The 15,248-nt window shown below is 49.7% G+C and overlaps 2 protein-coding genes and 1 non-coding gene across 10 annotated transcripts in view; 1 reads left to right on the top strand and 2 right to left on the bottom strand.

Annotated features, from left to right (window-relative positions):
- Positions 1–2,410, top strand: part of PFKFB1 (6-phosphofructo-2-kinase/fructose-2,6-biphosphatase 1) — a 56,536-nt gene extending 54,126 nt beyond the window's left edge. The window contains exons 12-14 of one of the 4 annotated variants that reach the window (XM_004598290.3): positions 481–543; positions 1,530–1,594; positions 1,932–2,122. In XM_004598290.3, coding sequence (XP_004598347.2) covers positions 481–543; positions 1,530–1,594; positions 1,932–1,991 — 188 coding nt within the window. In that variant the 3' untranslated portion in view covers positions 1,992–2,122. Of the gene's footprint in view, positions 1–480; positions 544–1,529; positions 1,595–1,931 lie in introns of all 4 variants that reach the window. The other 3 variants (XM_058658463.1, XM_058658464.1, XM_058658462.1) reach the window with 3 other exon arrangements.
- Positions 2,411–3,442: 1,032 nt separating this feature from the next.
- Positions 3,443–14,368, bottom strand: TRO (trophinin). 5 transcript variants are annotated; one of them, XM_058658960.1, is made up of 13 exons: positions 14,163–14,363; positions 12,760–12,833; positions 11,261–12,472; positions 10,519–10,623; positions 10,341–10,404; positions 9,992–10,071; positions 9,427–9,518; positions 8,537–8,616; positions 8,402–8,444; positions 7,941–8,003; positions 7,282–7,396; positions 3,838–6,512; positions 3,443–3,664 (listed from the first exon to the last, which is right to left on the bottom strand). In XM_058658960.1, the coding sequence occupies exons 2-12, from the start codon at positions 12,802–12,804 to the stop codon at positions 3,849–3,851; spliced, it is 4,563 nt and encodes a 1,520-aa protein (XP_058514943.1). In that variant the 5' UTR covers positions 12,805–12,833; positions 14,163–14,363; the 3' UTR covers positions 3,443–3,664; positions 3,838–3,848. The 5 variants fall into 5 exon arrangements, with proteins under 5 accessions (XP_058514943.1, XP_058514944.1, XP_058514945.1 ...); XM_058658961.1 differs by having other exon boundaries at positions 11,261–12,426; positions 14,163–14,358; XM_058658964.1 differs by lacking the exon at positions 3,443–3,664 and having other exon boundaries at positions 3,980–4,182; positions 6,405–6,512; positions 14,163–14,368.
- LOC118760460 (small nucleolar RNA SNORA11) lies at positions 7,613–7,741 on the bottom strand. Its single transcript, XR_004996801.1, has one exon. It is a non-coding gene; the product is annotated as a small nucleolar RNA SNORA11 (small nucleolar RNA).
- Positions 14,369–15,248: the final 880 nt, after the last annotated feature.

Consider the following 15,248-nt stretch of genomic DNA (forward strand, 5'->3'; position numbering starts at 1 on the left):
GGAGCTGACAGTCACAGCCTGCAACAAGTGCCGGAGCAGTGGCCAGGGTGGGCCTGGCAGGGGAGAAGCTAGGAGCACACTGGCCACCAACCCTGGTGCTCAGAAGGGTCCCAAGAAATGCTTTGCAACAGGAATTATGGGTCTTTGTGTTTGTCAGGAAGTCTGCAGGAGACTCTAGGCTGGGGTGAGAGAGCATGCCCTGGTTTCTTGTCTACTCTGCGAGGAAGAAAATAACCATCTCCCTGTAGCGATCCTCTTGTGGGTTGCACACTCTGCAGACTTCCTCAGAGCCCTCTTGCTGCTGCTCTCCGCTACTATCTACTCAGCTGTTTTCAACACTACCCCCTGCAAAGTACAGGGCATGGGCTGCTTGTGAGATCTGCCATTGGAAGGGGAGGTGACAGGAGCAACCCAGGAGGCCTGAGGTGGGGTGCATGCCCAGTACCCTGTCTCTGAGGTTTGCTTTCTGCTCTTTTCCAGATGAGCTTCCCTATCTCAAATGCCCTCTGCACACGGTGCTCAAACTCACACCCGTGGCTTATGGTGAGTGCCCCCACCCTGATCCGGTATAGCCGCAGGGCTTTCCATTTTCCCAGGGGAGTTCCAGAGGTGACCTGGGTATGCTGTGGATGTTTTGGTACAGGTGGGACTGGTGCTTGTAGATAACAGGGAAGAACTCAGATGGCTTCTGAATTTGGAATATGGCTTCAATTCTCTGTGTCAGCACTGAGCATGGAGCCGCAAGTCACTGAAGTAGGGATTCCAGGGACCAGAGTGAAATTGGTAGTTGGGGCAATATTGAAGAACAAATTCAAAGACCAGCCAGAAAAAATCTATCTCCCTCAGCTCCTCTTGACACTGGTTAGCTATGAAAAGTTCATAAATAGCAAGTGGGCAATCAAATCTGTATGGGGTATGAATGGGGCCGAACGGCATATAGAAGTCTGGACTAAAGTGAAATTTCTGCAGCTGGAGCCAAATGAGTGTAGTACCTCTTCTGGCATCCCCAAGCCCCAGTGAGGCAACAACCTCTTCCTTCAGCTTCCCTAGAACTCCCTTGTGAAGTTCTATTTCTGATGTTCTGGTAACAGACTGTTCTCTAAGTAAACTTCCCAGATGGATCACCCAAGGCAGTGGCCCTATGGCTCTTCCACCTCTTCAGCAGCTGGCATGGCTTGGAGGAGCCCTAGAGTTCCACAGCATGGCATGGGTTAGATGGCTGTCACCTAGTCCACTGAGTCAGATGAGACCACATGGATCATCTTCTGCCATCTCTATCCCCATCTACAAATGAGCAACTGACGTTCAAAGAACTCAGAGACAAAAGGCCCAGCTGAGAGGGGGCCCCTACCCCACTAGCGCCTCATAGGCCTAGTGCCAGTCCCACATATCACACACAGCTCATCGTAACCACCTTCCCTGTGGGGCCATCACAGTTGGACAGTATGGGGCTGGCAGAGTAGGGGATACGTTAGGGAAGACCTGCGTTTACCTTGGGGTTTATTGACAATGGCTTGTTCTTTCCTGAGGCTGCAAAGTGGAGTCTATCTACCTGAACGTAGAGGCTGTGAACACACACCGGGAGAAGCCTGAGGTAGGTGTGGCATCCCATCCCAAGCTGGCCACGGACACAGCACACGGTACAACTATCCTTTTCCAAAGAATACGCACTCTAGACCCTCAGATCCAGGGTGTTTCTCAGTATCAGATGGAATAGCCAGCACCTACAAACACAGAAACCATAGCCCCGACCTGAGTTAACATGTCACTGTAGGACTAGGGCAACCCCTGCCCAAACTGCCTAAAGCTTCAACTTCCTCATGCCTGTCCGAGGGAGGAACCCGGCTATGAAGACAAGGAAGGTAGAGCTGGAATGCTGCAGTGCCAAATTGATGACTCTTTTCTACTAATCTTGGTTTCTCTCTTTTCAGAATGTGGATGTCACCCGGGAACCTGCGGAAGCCCTGGACACTGTCCCTGCCCACTACTAAGTCTTCCAAGAGGCCGAAAGACCCCTTGGCTCACTGTTTTCCACCTTTGGGAACTCATGTCCTTGTTCTTCTCCACCCTGAGAAGACTGTCTTGGCCTCACTGGCAGAGCCTTACTTCCAGTGAAGAAGTCCTCGGGAGTTCCAAAATAGTCCTGTTTCTGGCCCTGTGGAGCTATCTGGCTCTGGAGGAAGTTCTTGCTTTTTTAATTCCTATTCTATAATCAATAAAGACTTCTTTTTCTGCCTACAGGAAGAAAGACAGTCATGGCTTCCTTATTGTTTTCAAGATCCTCATCTTGATCTTTACCAAGGTCTGTTACCCTGGGGTTGTGGAATGCGATTTTGCAGTAGCACCTGCAAAGTTGACATCCATGTGAGTACCTGTGGGCCTTGTTCCTTGGTGGACTGAATGGCTGATGCCATGCCACCTTCATCATTACATTCAGAGAAATCTGGAACTTATGTAGATGCTCTATAACACTAGCTGCCATCCCAAGTGATTTCCTGGTCCATTTGAATGACCAAACCAATCCATTGATCTCCCCAAACCCCACACCCTCAACTGCAGCAACCATCTCCTTTCAGCCACCAGCTCTGTGGGCCTTGACATCATCTCCCTGGTCTAACTTATTGAATGCAAGCATCTCAAACTACTGCTCATACAGTAGGCATCCATGTGGTACTTAAATGAATATTTGTAATGTACTGTATCAAGAGTGTATTCCTTTGATTGTTCTCTTGTCTCCAAATCCGTCAGTCCTTTCCCTCCTTGTAATTCTTCCATCTCTAACCAGCCTGGATCCCATAGTCCATCTCTTCAGCCACTATACATGAAACTGCTGTGGCCCTGATATCAGCAGCCCAGCCGATAGATTTCATACAGTCGCTGCCTTTGTTCTCTTGTGCTCCCATCACAACCACCCAGCAAGGCCCAGACAGTGTATAATCCACATCCCTGTTTTGTTGGGATCTATTATAGTACTGCTGATTGCTGCTTGAAGCATAATGGTATTTACCTGCTTTGATGGACACTCTTCATTCCTGTTCAAAGTCACAGCCACTGTCTATTTTCTGGATGTCTGTCACATCCTACCTTCTTACAGGACTGCTTCAGTCAACGCCCAACTCTTCCATGTATATCTTTGTCCCTGTCTATGACTTTGCCCCTCCACCCCAGTTTACCAAATGCTTAAGTTTTCCTTTCCTATATCAAGAAAAATTTCCCTTGTTCCTGTGTCCATTCCTGGTTACCCCCCCCCCATCCCTCCATTCCTGCATGATTCCAAATGATCTCTACTTACTGTCCCAAACCCTCTTCCTTTGCATCTGTTCCACCATTTCCCCACATCCCCTTAGGGTTCCATATTGACCTTTTCAGCTCTTCTGTGAACCCAAAGTGTCATTCACAATCACCTAAGCACAACAGAATGACAGAAAGACCTCCATTTCATTTTGCAAATTTAATGTCACTCGGATACCAAAATATGACAGCACACAGAAAGCGAACAGTAAAGCAGGAACAGCAAACAGATTTTTCATAGCGTGTCACCCTCGGCCGATTGGTAGCAGCTGTTTAGATTGCTGTGTGGACAAAAATTTCAAAGCTGTTACTTAGCTCCTTGGGAAGTTCTGCTATAGTTCATTAGCGGTTTCTGAAAACATGGGGAATAAACCTAAAAACAAAACACCAAACAGGAACATATTTTTAGCACCACATATACTGTTTACTTGTACTTCCTCCATTGTCTTAATCTTCCCACTTTGCCTTCCCAACTCAGTTTCTTATAACACCCCCAGCCCTTAAACCCATCCCTGTGGGCCCTCACCAGGGAACTACTACGATTACCTGAAACCTCACTAGCCATAGGAGAAGCCACAGGCACCAAGGCTGGTGGCTCCACCACCAAAGCCAGCGCTGGTGCTTGGTCCACCGCCGAATCCAGCACCAGGGCTTGGTCCACCGCCGAAGCCAACACTATTTGGTCCACTGCCAAAACAAGCTCCAGTGTTCAGTCCGCTGAAGCCAGCTCTGGTGCTTGGTCCACCGGCAAAACCACTGGTGCCTTGTCCGCTGCAGAAGCCAGCACCAGTGTCTGGTCCACCGCTGAAGCCAACAATAGAACTGGGTCCACTATTGAAGCTGGTGCTCGTGCTGGGCTCGCCAGTAAAGCCAGTGCTGGTGTTGGAACCACTGCCAAAGCCAATGATGGTACTCAGTCCTCTGTCGAAGCTGGCATTAGGCCCACCGCCAAAGCCATCGCTGGTGCTGAGGCCACCACTAAAGCCAGCACTGGTGCCAAGTGTGCTGCCAAAACCAACATTGGTGCCTAGTCCACCACCAAAGCCATCGCTGGTGACCAGTCCGCCACCAAAGCCAGTGCTGGTGCCTAGTCCGCCACCGAAGCCAGTGCTGGTGCTTAGTCCGCCACTGAAGCCAGCACTGGTGCTTAGTCCACCACTGAAGCCAGCACTGGTGCCTAGGCTGCCATCGAAGGCAGTACTGGTGCCTAAGCCACCACTAAAGGCAGTACTGGTGCCCAGGCTGCCACCAAAGCCAGAACTGGTGTTCAGTCCACCAAATCCAGCACCGGTGCTTAGCCCACTGCCAAAGCTGAAACCAGCACTGGTGCTGGGTCCATCATTAAAACTGGCACTGGTAACACCACTAAAGCAGGCACTGGTGCTAGGAGGGCCACCAAAGCATAGATTGGTGTTAGATGCACTGCCAAAGCAGAGGCTGGTGCTGGGAGCGCCACCAAAACAGAGGCTGGTGCTGGGAGCACCACCAAAGCTGACACTGGTGCTGGGAGCACCACCAAAGTCAGTAGTGGTACCAAGTGCCCCACTAAAGCCAGCACTGGTGCTGAATGCACCGCCGAAGCCAGGGTTGGTGCTCGGTGTGCCACTGAAGCTAACACTGGTGCTGAAGGCACTGCCAAAACCTGCACTGGAATTGAGTGCACCACCAAAGCTGGCACTGGTACTGATGGCAGCATCAAAACCAGGACTTGTGTTGAGTGCACCACCAAAGCCGGCACTGGTGCTCACAGAACCCACAAAACCAGTATTGTTGTCGAGTGCACTGCCAAAGCCAGCACTGGTGTTGAGCGTGCCACCAAAGCCGGCACTGGTGCTGACAGCACCACCAAAACCAGCACTCGTGCTGAGTGCACCACCAAAACCAGCATTTATGTTGAGTGCGCCATCAAGGCCAGTAGTGCTGTTGAGTATACCACCAAAACCGGTATTTGGGTTGAGTGCATTGCCAAAGCCTGCGTTGGTGCTGATGGTACCACCAAAACCGGCACTCGTGTTGAGTGCACCATCAAAGCTGGCACTGCTGTTGAGTGCACCGCCAAAGCCGGCACTGCTAAGTGCACCACCAAAGCTCACACTGGTGCCAGGAGAGCCACCAAAGCAGACACTGGTGCTGAGTGTACCACCAAAGTCAGCACTCGTACTGGAACAGCCACTGAAGGAGACACTGGTGCTGAGTGTACCACCAAAGCCAGTGCTAGCACTAGGAGAGCCACCGAAGCAGATACTAGTACTGAGTGTGCCACCAAAGCTGGCAGCAGAACTGGGAGAACCACCGAAGCAGACACTGGTGCTGAGCGTACCTCCAAAGCCAGTGCTGCTGCTAGGAGCCTCATTAAAGACCGTGCTCATGGCGGGTGCGCTGCTGAAGGTGGTGCTGGTGGTAAGTGCACCACCGAAGCCAACAGTGGTACTGACTGTGCTTCCAAAGCCAGAGTTGGCTCCACTACTGAAGCTGGCACTAGTACAAGGTGCACCACCAAAAGTAATGCTGGCTCCACCACTGAAACTAGTGATAGTGCTGGGTGCCCCACCAAAGCTAATGCTGGCTGTGCTGCTAAAACTAGTACTAGTGCTGGGTGCGCCACCAAAGCTAATGCTGGCTCCACCACTGAAACTAGTGATAGTGTTGGGTACACTTCCAAAGCTAATGCTGGCTGCACTGCTGAAGCTGGCACTGGTGTTGGGAGCACCACCAAAGGTAATGTTGGCTCCACCCGTAAAAGTATTACTAGTGCTGGGTGCACTGCCAAAGCTAATGCTGGCTGCATTGCTGAAGCTGGCACTGGTGCTGGGGGCACCACCAAAGGTAATGCCAGATCCGCCACTGAAACCACCACTGGGACTGGGTACATCATTGAAGCTAACACCAGCACCATCGCTGAAACTAACCCTGGTGCTAGCTCCCCTGCTGAAGTCGATGTTGGTGTCGGCATCTGCATTTTCTTGGGATCTGGCTTCGATTTCAAACGAGAATCTGCTCCAGGCCTGAGCATCATCGCCTAACTCTTCCCTGGTTAGGCAGTCGATATCCATGTCATCCCAATTCCAGGGCCCTGCCACAGCTTCCTCTCCAATCCCCATTTGCGCTCTTGCCTCTGCCCTGGCCTCAGCCTCAGCCACAGCCACAGCTGCAGCTTGGACTTCCATCTCTACCGCCTCCCGATACTGAGCAGCCCAGTCCTTGGGATCTTTCTTCTGTACCTGAAATGGGAATGATAATAATTATAAGGAAAATATCCCTTGCCATGGACTTCATATGAGACCAGTAGCAATATTCTTTTTAAAGACTCCTTATTTATTGAGGTTCTGTCATGGGTCAGTCCTGAGATCTAATATTAGCTCTGATAACTCAGATGTGCTAAGATCTTGGACAAGTTATTTAACCTTGGTGAACCTAAATGTCTTCATCAGTAATATGGGAAATGATAAGAGTAAATGTACTAGGCATTGAATGTTTGCACTACCCTAAAATTCATCTGTTGACTCCTCAATCACCAATGTGACTGAATTCATAGATAAGGGCAGAGCCCCTGCTCCAACAGAACCGATGTCCTTATATAAAGAGATACTGTGGAGCTTGCATTGTTTCTCCAGCAGGTAGTCACCGTGAGTGAAAAGGCAGCTATCTACAGGCCAGAAAGAGAGTCCTCACTGGAAACCTACCCTACCTGATCTGGATCTGGGATTCTCAGCCACAGAACTGCGAGAAAATAAATGCCTTTTTCAATCCACCCAGTCTATTGTATTTGTAATGACTACCTGAGCTGACTACTACAGAGTATGAAGAACAAATGAAAAAATGTAAACTGTATATGATATCTATCAGCATTCTGGGACATAAATGCGGCCTTTACATGTTCATATATGAGCCACAGGTTGTGTTATACAGACCTACCCCCACACATGACCCGCCCCAGCCAGTAGCGTCCTATTCCCTTAATAGGCCAAGCTCAGGCAGTTCTTGGATTACCTTACACGCAAACTTGAGGACTTTCATCTTGCTAGTCTCATGGTAGGAGCGCAAACCCCAGAAGAACTCATACTCGGGTGGTCTGCTGTTGGGGACTCTTTTGTACTCCAGGTACCTTTGAGAAATGAAATGAAATTTTGGTTAGATAACCAAAATAACAAATTTTCTAACCACTAGGCCCCAGGAGGCAACTTCATCTGACAAATACTAACAGCCCTAAGAAGAATTTCTAAGACCTTCTCACTTCAGAGTTGCCCCCAGTTGACCTCCAATGCTCAATTATTTCCCATTGGTCCTGTGCAAATGTCACTTGAGGTGCAACAAGAGAGGCATGTGTAGGGTACTGAGTCACAGGAAGGCCCAAGTATCCTGCCACCTGTGAGGAGTAAACCCAGATTGTTGTTGGGTGTGTTGTAAACAGAGAAGCCATTCTTCAGACTCCCTGCTCTGAGCACACCCCACCCCACCCCAAGGGTCTTGTGTTTTGATCTGGTCCAGAAGAGATCCGCTATGAGAATTTTAGATAGGACCAAAGTCTAGGACACAGGATGTCCATCTCTCTAAAGTCAGTATAAAAATAGCACTGATTGAACACTTTGGGAACCAAACAATACCCCCAGAACCCTTCCGGGCCAGACAAGCCTTCAACCACCACTTACTTCTGCTTCACAAATTCATCCGTGATGAGCTTCCTCACTTCCCCGAAAAGCGAATGTCTCACCCTGACAATGGGAAAAATAATTTACGAATATGTATCAGAACTGCCTAGATGAGGGCAGAGGCCTTTCCCAGCCTGGAGCAGGCCTCTTTAGTACATGCGGCAGTCTCAGTGAAGCCAAGAAAGCAGTGAGCATATGTCCACTAGTAACAAGTAGCAGAGGCCAGGTTAATCTTTGTCAGGGATTTCCTGAAGGTCTTACACCTCAGCTTAGAACAGAAGAAAGAGCAGAGAGAGGGGGAGCAGAGAATTCAGAACCATTTTCCCCTCCACCAAGGTCAGAACCCTGGCCCAGCACCCCCCGCCTGTGCCACCAGACCACCAGGCTGATGCAATCCTGGGACCGTCCTCTCTCGGCAAAGGACAACACGGACAGCAAGCGCTGAGAGAGCCCAATCATACCCAGGGCGCAGCCCCAACTTGCGCAGCACCTCCCAGATGACAGCTGCAGGGGGAGGCAAGAGGGGACAGGGCAGCAAATGAACACGGGGAATTCAGACCCTGGCCACCCACTCGGCTGTGTGCCCCACCACTCACCCTCACTGGCCTTGTTGCCATTCATAAAAATGACACTCAGAATCACCATAAGAAGACCCAGCTTGGGTGTATCCTTGGTCCTAAGAGAGCAGAAAGAAGTTTATGTGCGATAGCTATCTACAAAATATACCAGCCAGCTAACTAGGCTAGCCTCTCCCAGATTCCTCAGACAACAGACGATTCTGCCTGATATGCTTCAATTTCCATGTGACTCTAAGCAAGGAACTCCTATTCAGATCTTGAGTCTCCTATTCAGCAAAGTGGGAAAAATCACATCCTACATCCCCAGCTTGCTGAGAGGATGGACTAATGTACTTGTCAGCCCAGTACATACAACACAAGCATGCAAAGTGAGCTCTCTTCCCTGAGCCCCAGCCCTCAGAGATTTCTAGGCAGAGCCCCACTGATCACACTATCCCATAAGCCTGAGAAAGCCCTTTGCTCCCTTAGGCTTCAGTTTCCCTAACTATGCAGTAGAGAGGCAAGTTCATGAGTGTCACAATCCACCCACACCCTCACTGGAAGCCCTCTCTTGAGAACCATTCTACCAAGGCCAGGCCAAACAGTCAGTAGGAAGAAACAAAAAGGAACAAGCTGCCTTCTTCGAAGCTTCTAGAGAGAAACCAGACCTGAAAGTGTAAACCCCCTGCTCCAGGCTCCTATATCAGCATTCAATCTATAATCAGACATCTATAATCAGTCAATCTATAATAAATCAGCATTATAATCTACAATGTAGAGCTCCAATTAAGTGCAGGAGCTGTGACAGCACCTTATTAGGCCCTGTCTTTCCTGATTCTCTCAAGAGGATGTGGGGAGAGGGGACAAAGAAGAGGTGATGCCACAAAAGCAGAAGCCTCCCCTTCCATCCCAGCCATGTGCCAACTTACGTTCCCAATATGCCTGCAGATGATTCCTGAGTGCTGATAAGAATATACAAGCTACTTTGCTTATCAATTTCCTTCAAATTGATGCGAAACATCTGCCAAGTAAAAAAACATACTGTGAGAACACTCATTTCAACTTCATGGGCATCCCACAGCTCCCTGTGTACCTAAGGACTGTTGAGAGAAATCAGTAAAGCAGCGCACACAAAACACAAAGCTATACACCCAAGCACACATGAAATGCACAACAAGTATACTATCAGTATCAACAACAGCTTTGTCACTAATGGGAATCTAGGCAGATAAGAGATAGGCATCAGAAATACATGACAGGCAGCAGACTAAAGCCAAAACTAAATTGGGTGCCTTGGTTCCTAGCTGTGCTTTTTCCACCAACTTCTGCGAATCTATGGCTCATCCACTCCCCTCCCTGGGCTACTGTCTGCCCATATGCACAGTGACAGGGTGGATTAGCAGGTATCCATAGTTCCCTCCAGATGGAACACATGCACCTTTGTTTGAGTCAAGGTTTCTGCACCGTGCCCATCCCCCAGGGCTACCCCTTCACCTTCTCCAGAGCGTAGCTTGCCCGTTCAATGATCTCTGGGAAATATTCATTGTATTCTTGGATGACATCCTTCAGCATGTCTGCAGGAAGGGAGAGGTTGCCGCAACTGGGCTGAGCAGGGGCCACAGACCAACAGCCCTTTTGCCAGCCCTGTGGGGTCAGTGTAGCCAAAGTCCTGGATTGCATTAATGGAAAATGGCAGCTATAATGGAGTGTGAGGGAAGCAGGGGTAGAGATGAGAGAACAAGAAAGCCATAAAGGTCAAGAGTTACCCCCTCTACAGGCCATGGGGGGTGAGGGGGAGAAGACAGTGGCGAGAGCTTTGGAAAGAGGATTGGTAGGACACTACCTGAACGTTTTATGGGGATCTTCGTCTGGTCCTTAACCAACAGGTATTTCACCAACTTATTTGCCTGGAAGAAAAGCAATAGATGCAGCAATCTCAATGCTTCTAGAAAACATGAAAGCATGGCAAAGAAGAGGACCAATGAGGAAGGAAAAGAAACTGGGCAGCACTGCATTCTTACCCTCTCTTGCAAGATGGCCACATCTCGGGGGGGCGAGGGCCTCCGGCCCCATGGAATCCGCCTGAAATTACTCCCACTTCTCTCATCCCCACTTGGATGTTTGAACTTTATCATCAGAAAGAAGGAAGGTCCCAAGTCACCAGGTGCAAAACATAGCTTTGTCTCCTCACTCTACCTCCAAAAAGTCCCCCTAACCCTTCCCCTATAGTGAGGACTGACCCTGCCATTGGCCACCCTGAGTCCTGGGCTTGTCTTTCACTGTCTTCCAGGCAGGAGTGTCATCCCCCTGCAGTCCAGGAGCAACCCAAGGGCAGGGCCTGGGGCTCCTCCTCTTCCATTAGCCAAGACTGGATTCCACTTCACTTCAAGTCACTTCACTTCTCTGGGACTGTCTGTTTATCTGTAAAACTGGGACCTTTGATCCCCAGTTAGTAAGAGTTACTTTCAGGACACAAAGACATAACCTATGTAATGTACCCAATATAAAACCTAACACATGTAACTACATAAAAACAGGTTGAATTGCGTGCAAGTTGTAGCTAAGTGCATAAACGGATACCTTTTTCCCCACCAATCTGTGAATGCCAGTGGGTATTTCCCACAGCTTACCTGAACACAGGACTGACTGAAAATAAAAAGGTTCAGTAAACTTTTTTTATAGAAGCAATTAACAAGCCAGAAGGATAAAAAACAAAATAGCAAAGTAGCACCAGGTGAAGGGTGGTGACAGCCAAGAGCTCACCTTTCGGTTCCTCTTGCTTCGGGTCCTGTTTGCCGGCTCCAGACTCAAGTGAGCCAGATAGTCATCTGCCAGGGCCTGGACAGCAGCAGCAACCTGAGTCTCAAGAGCACTCATGCTGGTCTGAGAGGTGGCCATCTTGGCATGGGTCCCTTGGGCAGCAATTGGAGTCTGGCTTTCAAGTGGCCGACCCTTAGCAGCAGCCTTCCGAGTCCTAGACCCTCTCTTGACTCGAAGGGTGGCTGCTAAGGCTTGGTTTGTGACCACATGAGTGGTAGGCAAGGCCTCAGAGATCTCACAGGTGGAACTGAAGCCCTTAGTGGCAGCCTTCTTGCTTTTGGGTTTTTTGGGCCGGATAGCTGCTGCTGAGCTCTCAATCTGCCTAGTAGCTGCCTCGGTGATAAGCAGAGCCTCCACAGGCTCAGCTTCAGTATTTGTGGCCTTACAAGTTGTCTTCTTGGCTTTGGAGGATTTCTTGGCTCGGATGGAAGCTACTGTGGCCTGAGTATTGGTTGTCTCACTGGAAATTTGGCCTTGGATTGCGGCAGAGTGGGTGGCAGTTAGAGCCTGTGAGATCTCATTGGCACTAGCCATGGCCTTACCGGCAGCCTTCTTAGCCTTAAAAGCTTTCTTAGGCTTGGTGGATGTTATCAAGGTCAGGGAACTGGCTGCCTCACTGGCTCCCCTGGCTGCCTCGTTGTCTCCTGGAGCCTGGGTAGGATGTGAGATAACTGGTAGGTTTAGGGCCTGCAAGTGTGACTTGAGTTGTGTAGGGACACCCTCACTGCCAACTGAGAATTGAGAACTCTGGGCCACCTTGGCAGTAACTCTCTTTGTCTTATTGGCTTTTTTGGGCTGAGCAGTGACTAAAGGAGCCTGAATAGCGGCTGCCTCAGTGGTAACAGAAGCCTGGCTGATCTGGGTGATGATTGGCAGGTTTAAAGCCTGCAAAGTTATTTTGGGTTTGTGGGTAGCAATCTCATTGGCAGATGGGACTGGAGGGGCATCAGGTGTGACCTTAGTAACAACTTTAACAGGAGTCTTCTTGGTCTTGCTTTTCTTTGGCCGGTTGGCAACTGGTGGGTCCATAGCCAGGGGGTCCTTGGTTGCCGCCAACAAGGTATGCATCAGCAAGACACTGTCCTCTTCTGTGGTCTCCGTCTGTACATCTGGAGGAAAGGGAAGCCCCAGGCTCCCAGGGGGAGGCAGAGGGCCCTACACACTTAGGATTATCATCCTCTGGGCCATCTGGTCTCCCTCCTGCCCACTCTTTCCCACAAAAGCCTCCCCTTACTCTGAGCAGGGAATGACTGAAGGAGGTAGGGGAGAGAAGGGAGAAGAATAGGACAGGTTTTCTCTCCTCCTACTTCATCATGCAGGGTGGAGGAATGAGGGAGGTTAAGCAGGGAATTAAGTGTGCAACTACATGGTAGTAGGGGGGCTCAAAAACAGGAAGCGAGTTTCAGACAAGGCAAATGACCTAGAATGTAAAGAAGTCTAACCTGGAACGTGGGCATCCTGTAACCATAGTCATTTCTCCTATCCATCTTTCTGGAATGCGCAGTAACAGCTGAGCCTGAGTTAGGAGAGAATGAGAGTGACACAGAGATTCAGCAATGTCCTTCTTATATGAAAGGAGTGGGACCTTATCTACCCTTGCAGCCCAAACCTTTAAACTCTCAAGTTCTCACACCGAGAAATGCAGACCATCTGTTTTGGGGCCCTACCTCCTTTCACCTCCAAGATGGCAAGTCCATTTTACTATCCCGCCCATTTACCCACACACACACACACACACACACACACACACACACACTCCTACTGCAAATGGAGAGTACGCATGCGCCCGACCAGAGGCCCCCTTCTGAGGCCCACCGCTTTCCCAAAGAACTCCTTCGTTAAGGTCCTCAGCACGCATGCGCCTTCGGGGACTGGCCAGTCTCATCAGCTCATTCCCACAAATGCCCCAGCTCTCCGAGCCGTGGAACATCTCAGCCCCACCCCTGACCCACTCTATAACTGCATCACATCTCGTTGCATCCCTTCCCCCCACAACACCGGCCCCCTCCCTCCGCTCTGCAGTACTGCTTCCCCAACACCGCCCACCTCTCCTCTGCGGTACAGCCACGCACCGCCTCTTCCCGAAACGCCCTCCCCTCTGCTCCGCAGCACTTCTCCAAAACCTCCAGTTTCCTTAATAAGCCCCCTCCCCCTGCTCCGCAGTGCGTTTCCGCACCGCCCCTTCCCCAACACCGCTCCCCGCTCTTTCCACGTCTGCAAGCGCCCGGCCCCGCCCTTTCTGCAACATGGATACCCCACCCCCAAATCGAACGACGTTAACCTGTGTACTCCTCGTTCCCGAACCCTATGAACTGTCGTCGCCTTCCCGGTTCAAACCAGAATCAACCGGGTCCTAGCACGTCTTTTCTCTAGCCTGAGGTGGGTCCTTCTAGCTGCTCGAAAAGGATTTCGTCCCCTCGTTTCTCTGGGTTCTGATCTCCCCTTTCCGCAGCGCAGATCAGGTTCTGCCCCCTTTCTCCAGGACGGACACACTTGTACCGTCTCCCATCTCACTCCCGAGATGAGTCCCACTCCCTTCTGGCTACCGCCTGAACAATTTCCCGATCCTTGCTTTCTGAAGTCTCAACCGGGTTTGCACACCTTCTTTTTACACCCGAAACGAGTTCATTCATATCTGTCCTCTCCATGGCCCTAAGGGATGCCCCCTGCTCTATCAATTCAGCCAGGTTCAGACACCTCTGTAAAATGACCACTTCGGCGTGCTTAGGTTCCCAAATCCCCGGCAGGTACTCGCTAAACCTTCAAGGCGTACGGAGTTAGATTCGTGGACGCTGAAGCCTGGAGGCCCCCACAGTCTTCATTAACGCCAGCCACCTCAGCTCACCTCGTTCTCCTGAGTCCAGAAGGCGTCCGTTCTCTCCAAGCCTCTCCGTAGGTCTGAGCCTATCTGCCCCCTCCCTGGCCGGAAGTGGTCCTGCCTTTTTCCGCCTCCAGAGGGGGTCTCTGTCCCTGTTGGTCTGCGCCCCTACTCCAACTTCAGCTTCTCTCTTCTGCAGACTAACCCTTGCTTAGAAATCATTCCCTCCTGCTTTCCATTTGATTTCGCTGTACTCCATCCTAGATCCCCGTCAGTACGTGAATCTCCAAGTCCCCCTGGGAGAAATGTATTTCTTTGGGCTTCTACGTCAATTTTTCTTGCATCTCCTTCTATCCCAGAACTAATTACATACGGTATGATTACACTACGTGTCTAAGTTTCTCTCCCCCAGGATCTGCTCTGTGAGAGGGTGCTGTCTCACATATGACCAAATAACACATTTACAGGCTGTAAAAATCAAAAGGTAGAGTGCACTGACATAATAATACGTATTAAGAACAAAAATTATAAACGTAACGAACTCTATGAAAGCGTTTTACTTATTCCATGATGGCTATCTTGATGCTTTAAAAAGTCATCATATTTGAAAAACGTGGATCCTGTATTTATCTTCTATTGGCACACTAGGTATTAGTCTCTTGTGACATGGTGCATTGCTCCCTAGCGTAGAAAACAATTTGCAGCTTTTATTTATTCACTTCACCATACTTCCGAAGAGCAGAGATAACTAGTGCCAGATAAAACATACTATACTTTAGATAGATAGATAGATAGATGATAGATAGATAGATAGATGAATACAACATTGGAGTACCTAAATAAAGCAACTACTGATAGATACAAAGGAATAGATCAGCTGAAAAGCACTATAATTGGAGATTTTAATGATGCATGGATCAATAACAAAGGAAATCAGTAAGAAAAATGGGACTTAAACTATGCTTAAGAACTGATGTGGGCCTGACAGTATGGCCATGTTTGCTGATCCTCCACCTTCAAGTGCTAACATTCTGTATAGGTACTAGTTTGTTTCCTGGCTGCTCTATTTCCCATCCAGTTCCCTGACTGTGGCCCAGGAAGCAGTAGAGGATT

This window comes from Ochotona princeps, chromosome X (assembly GCF_030435755.1).
Source record: "Ochotona princeps isolate mOchPri1 chromosome X, mOchPri1.hap1, whole genome shotgun sequence".
Taxonomy (NCBI): domain Eukaryota; kingdom Metazoa; phylum Chordata; class Mammalia; order Lagomorpha; family Ochotonidae; genus Ochotona; species Ochotona princeps.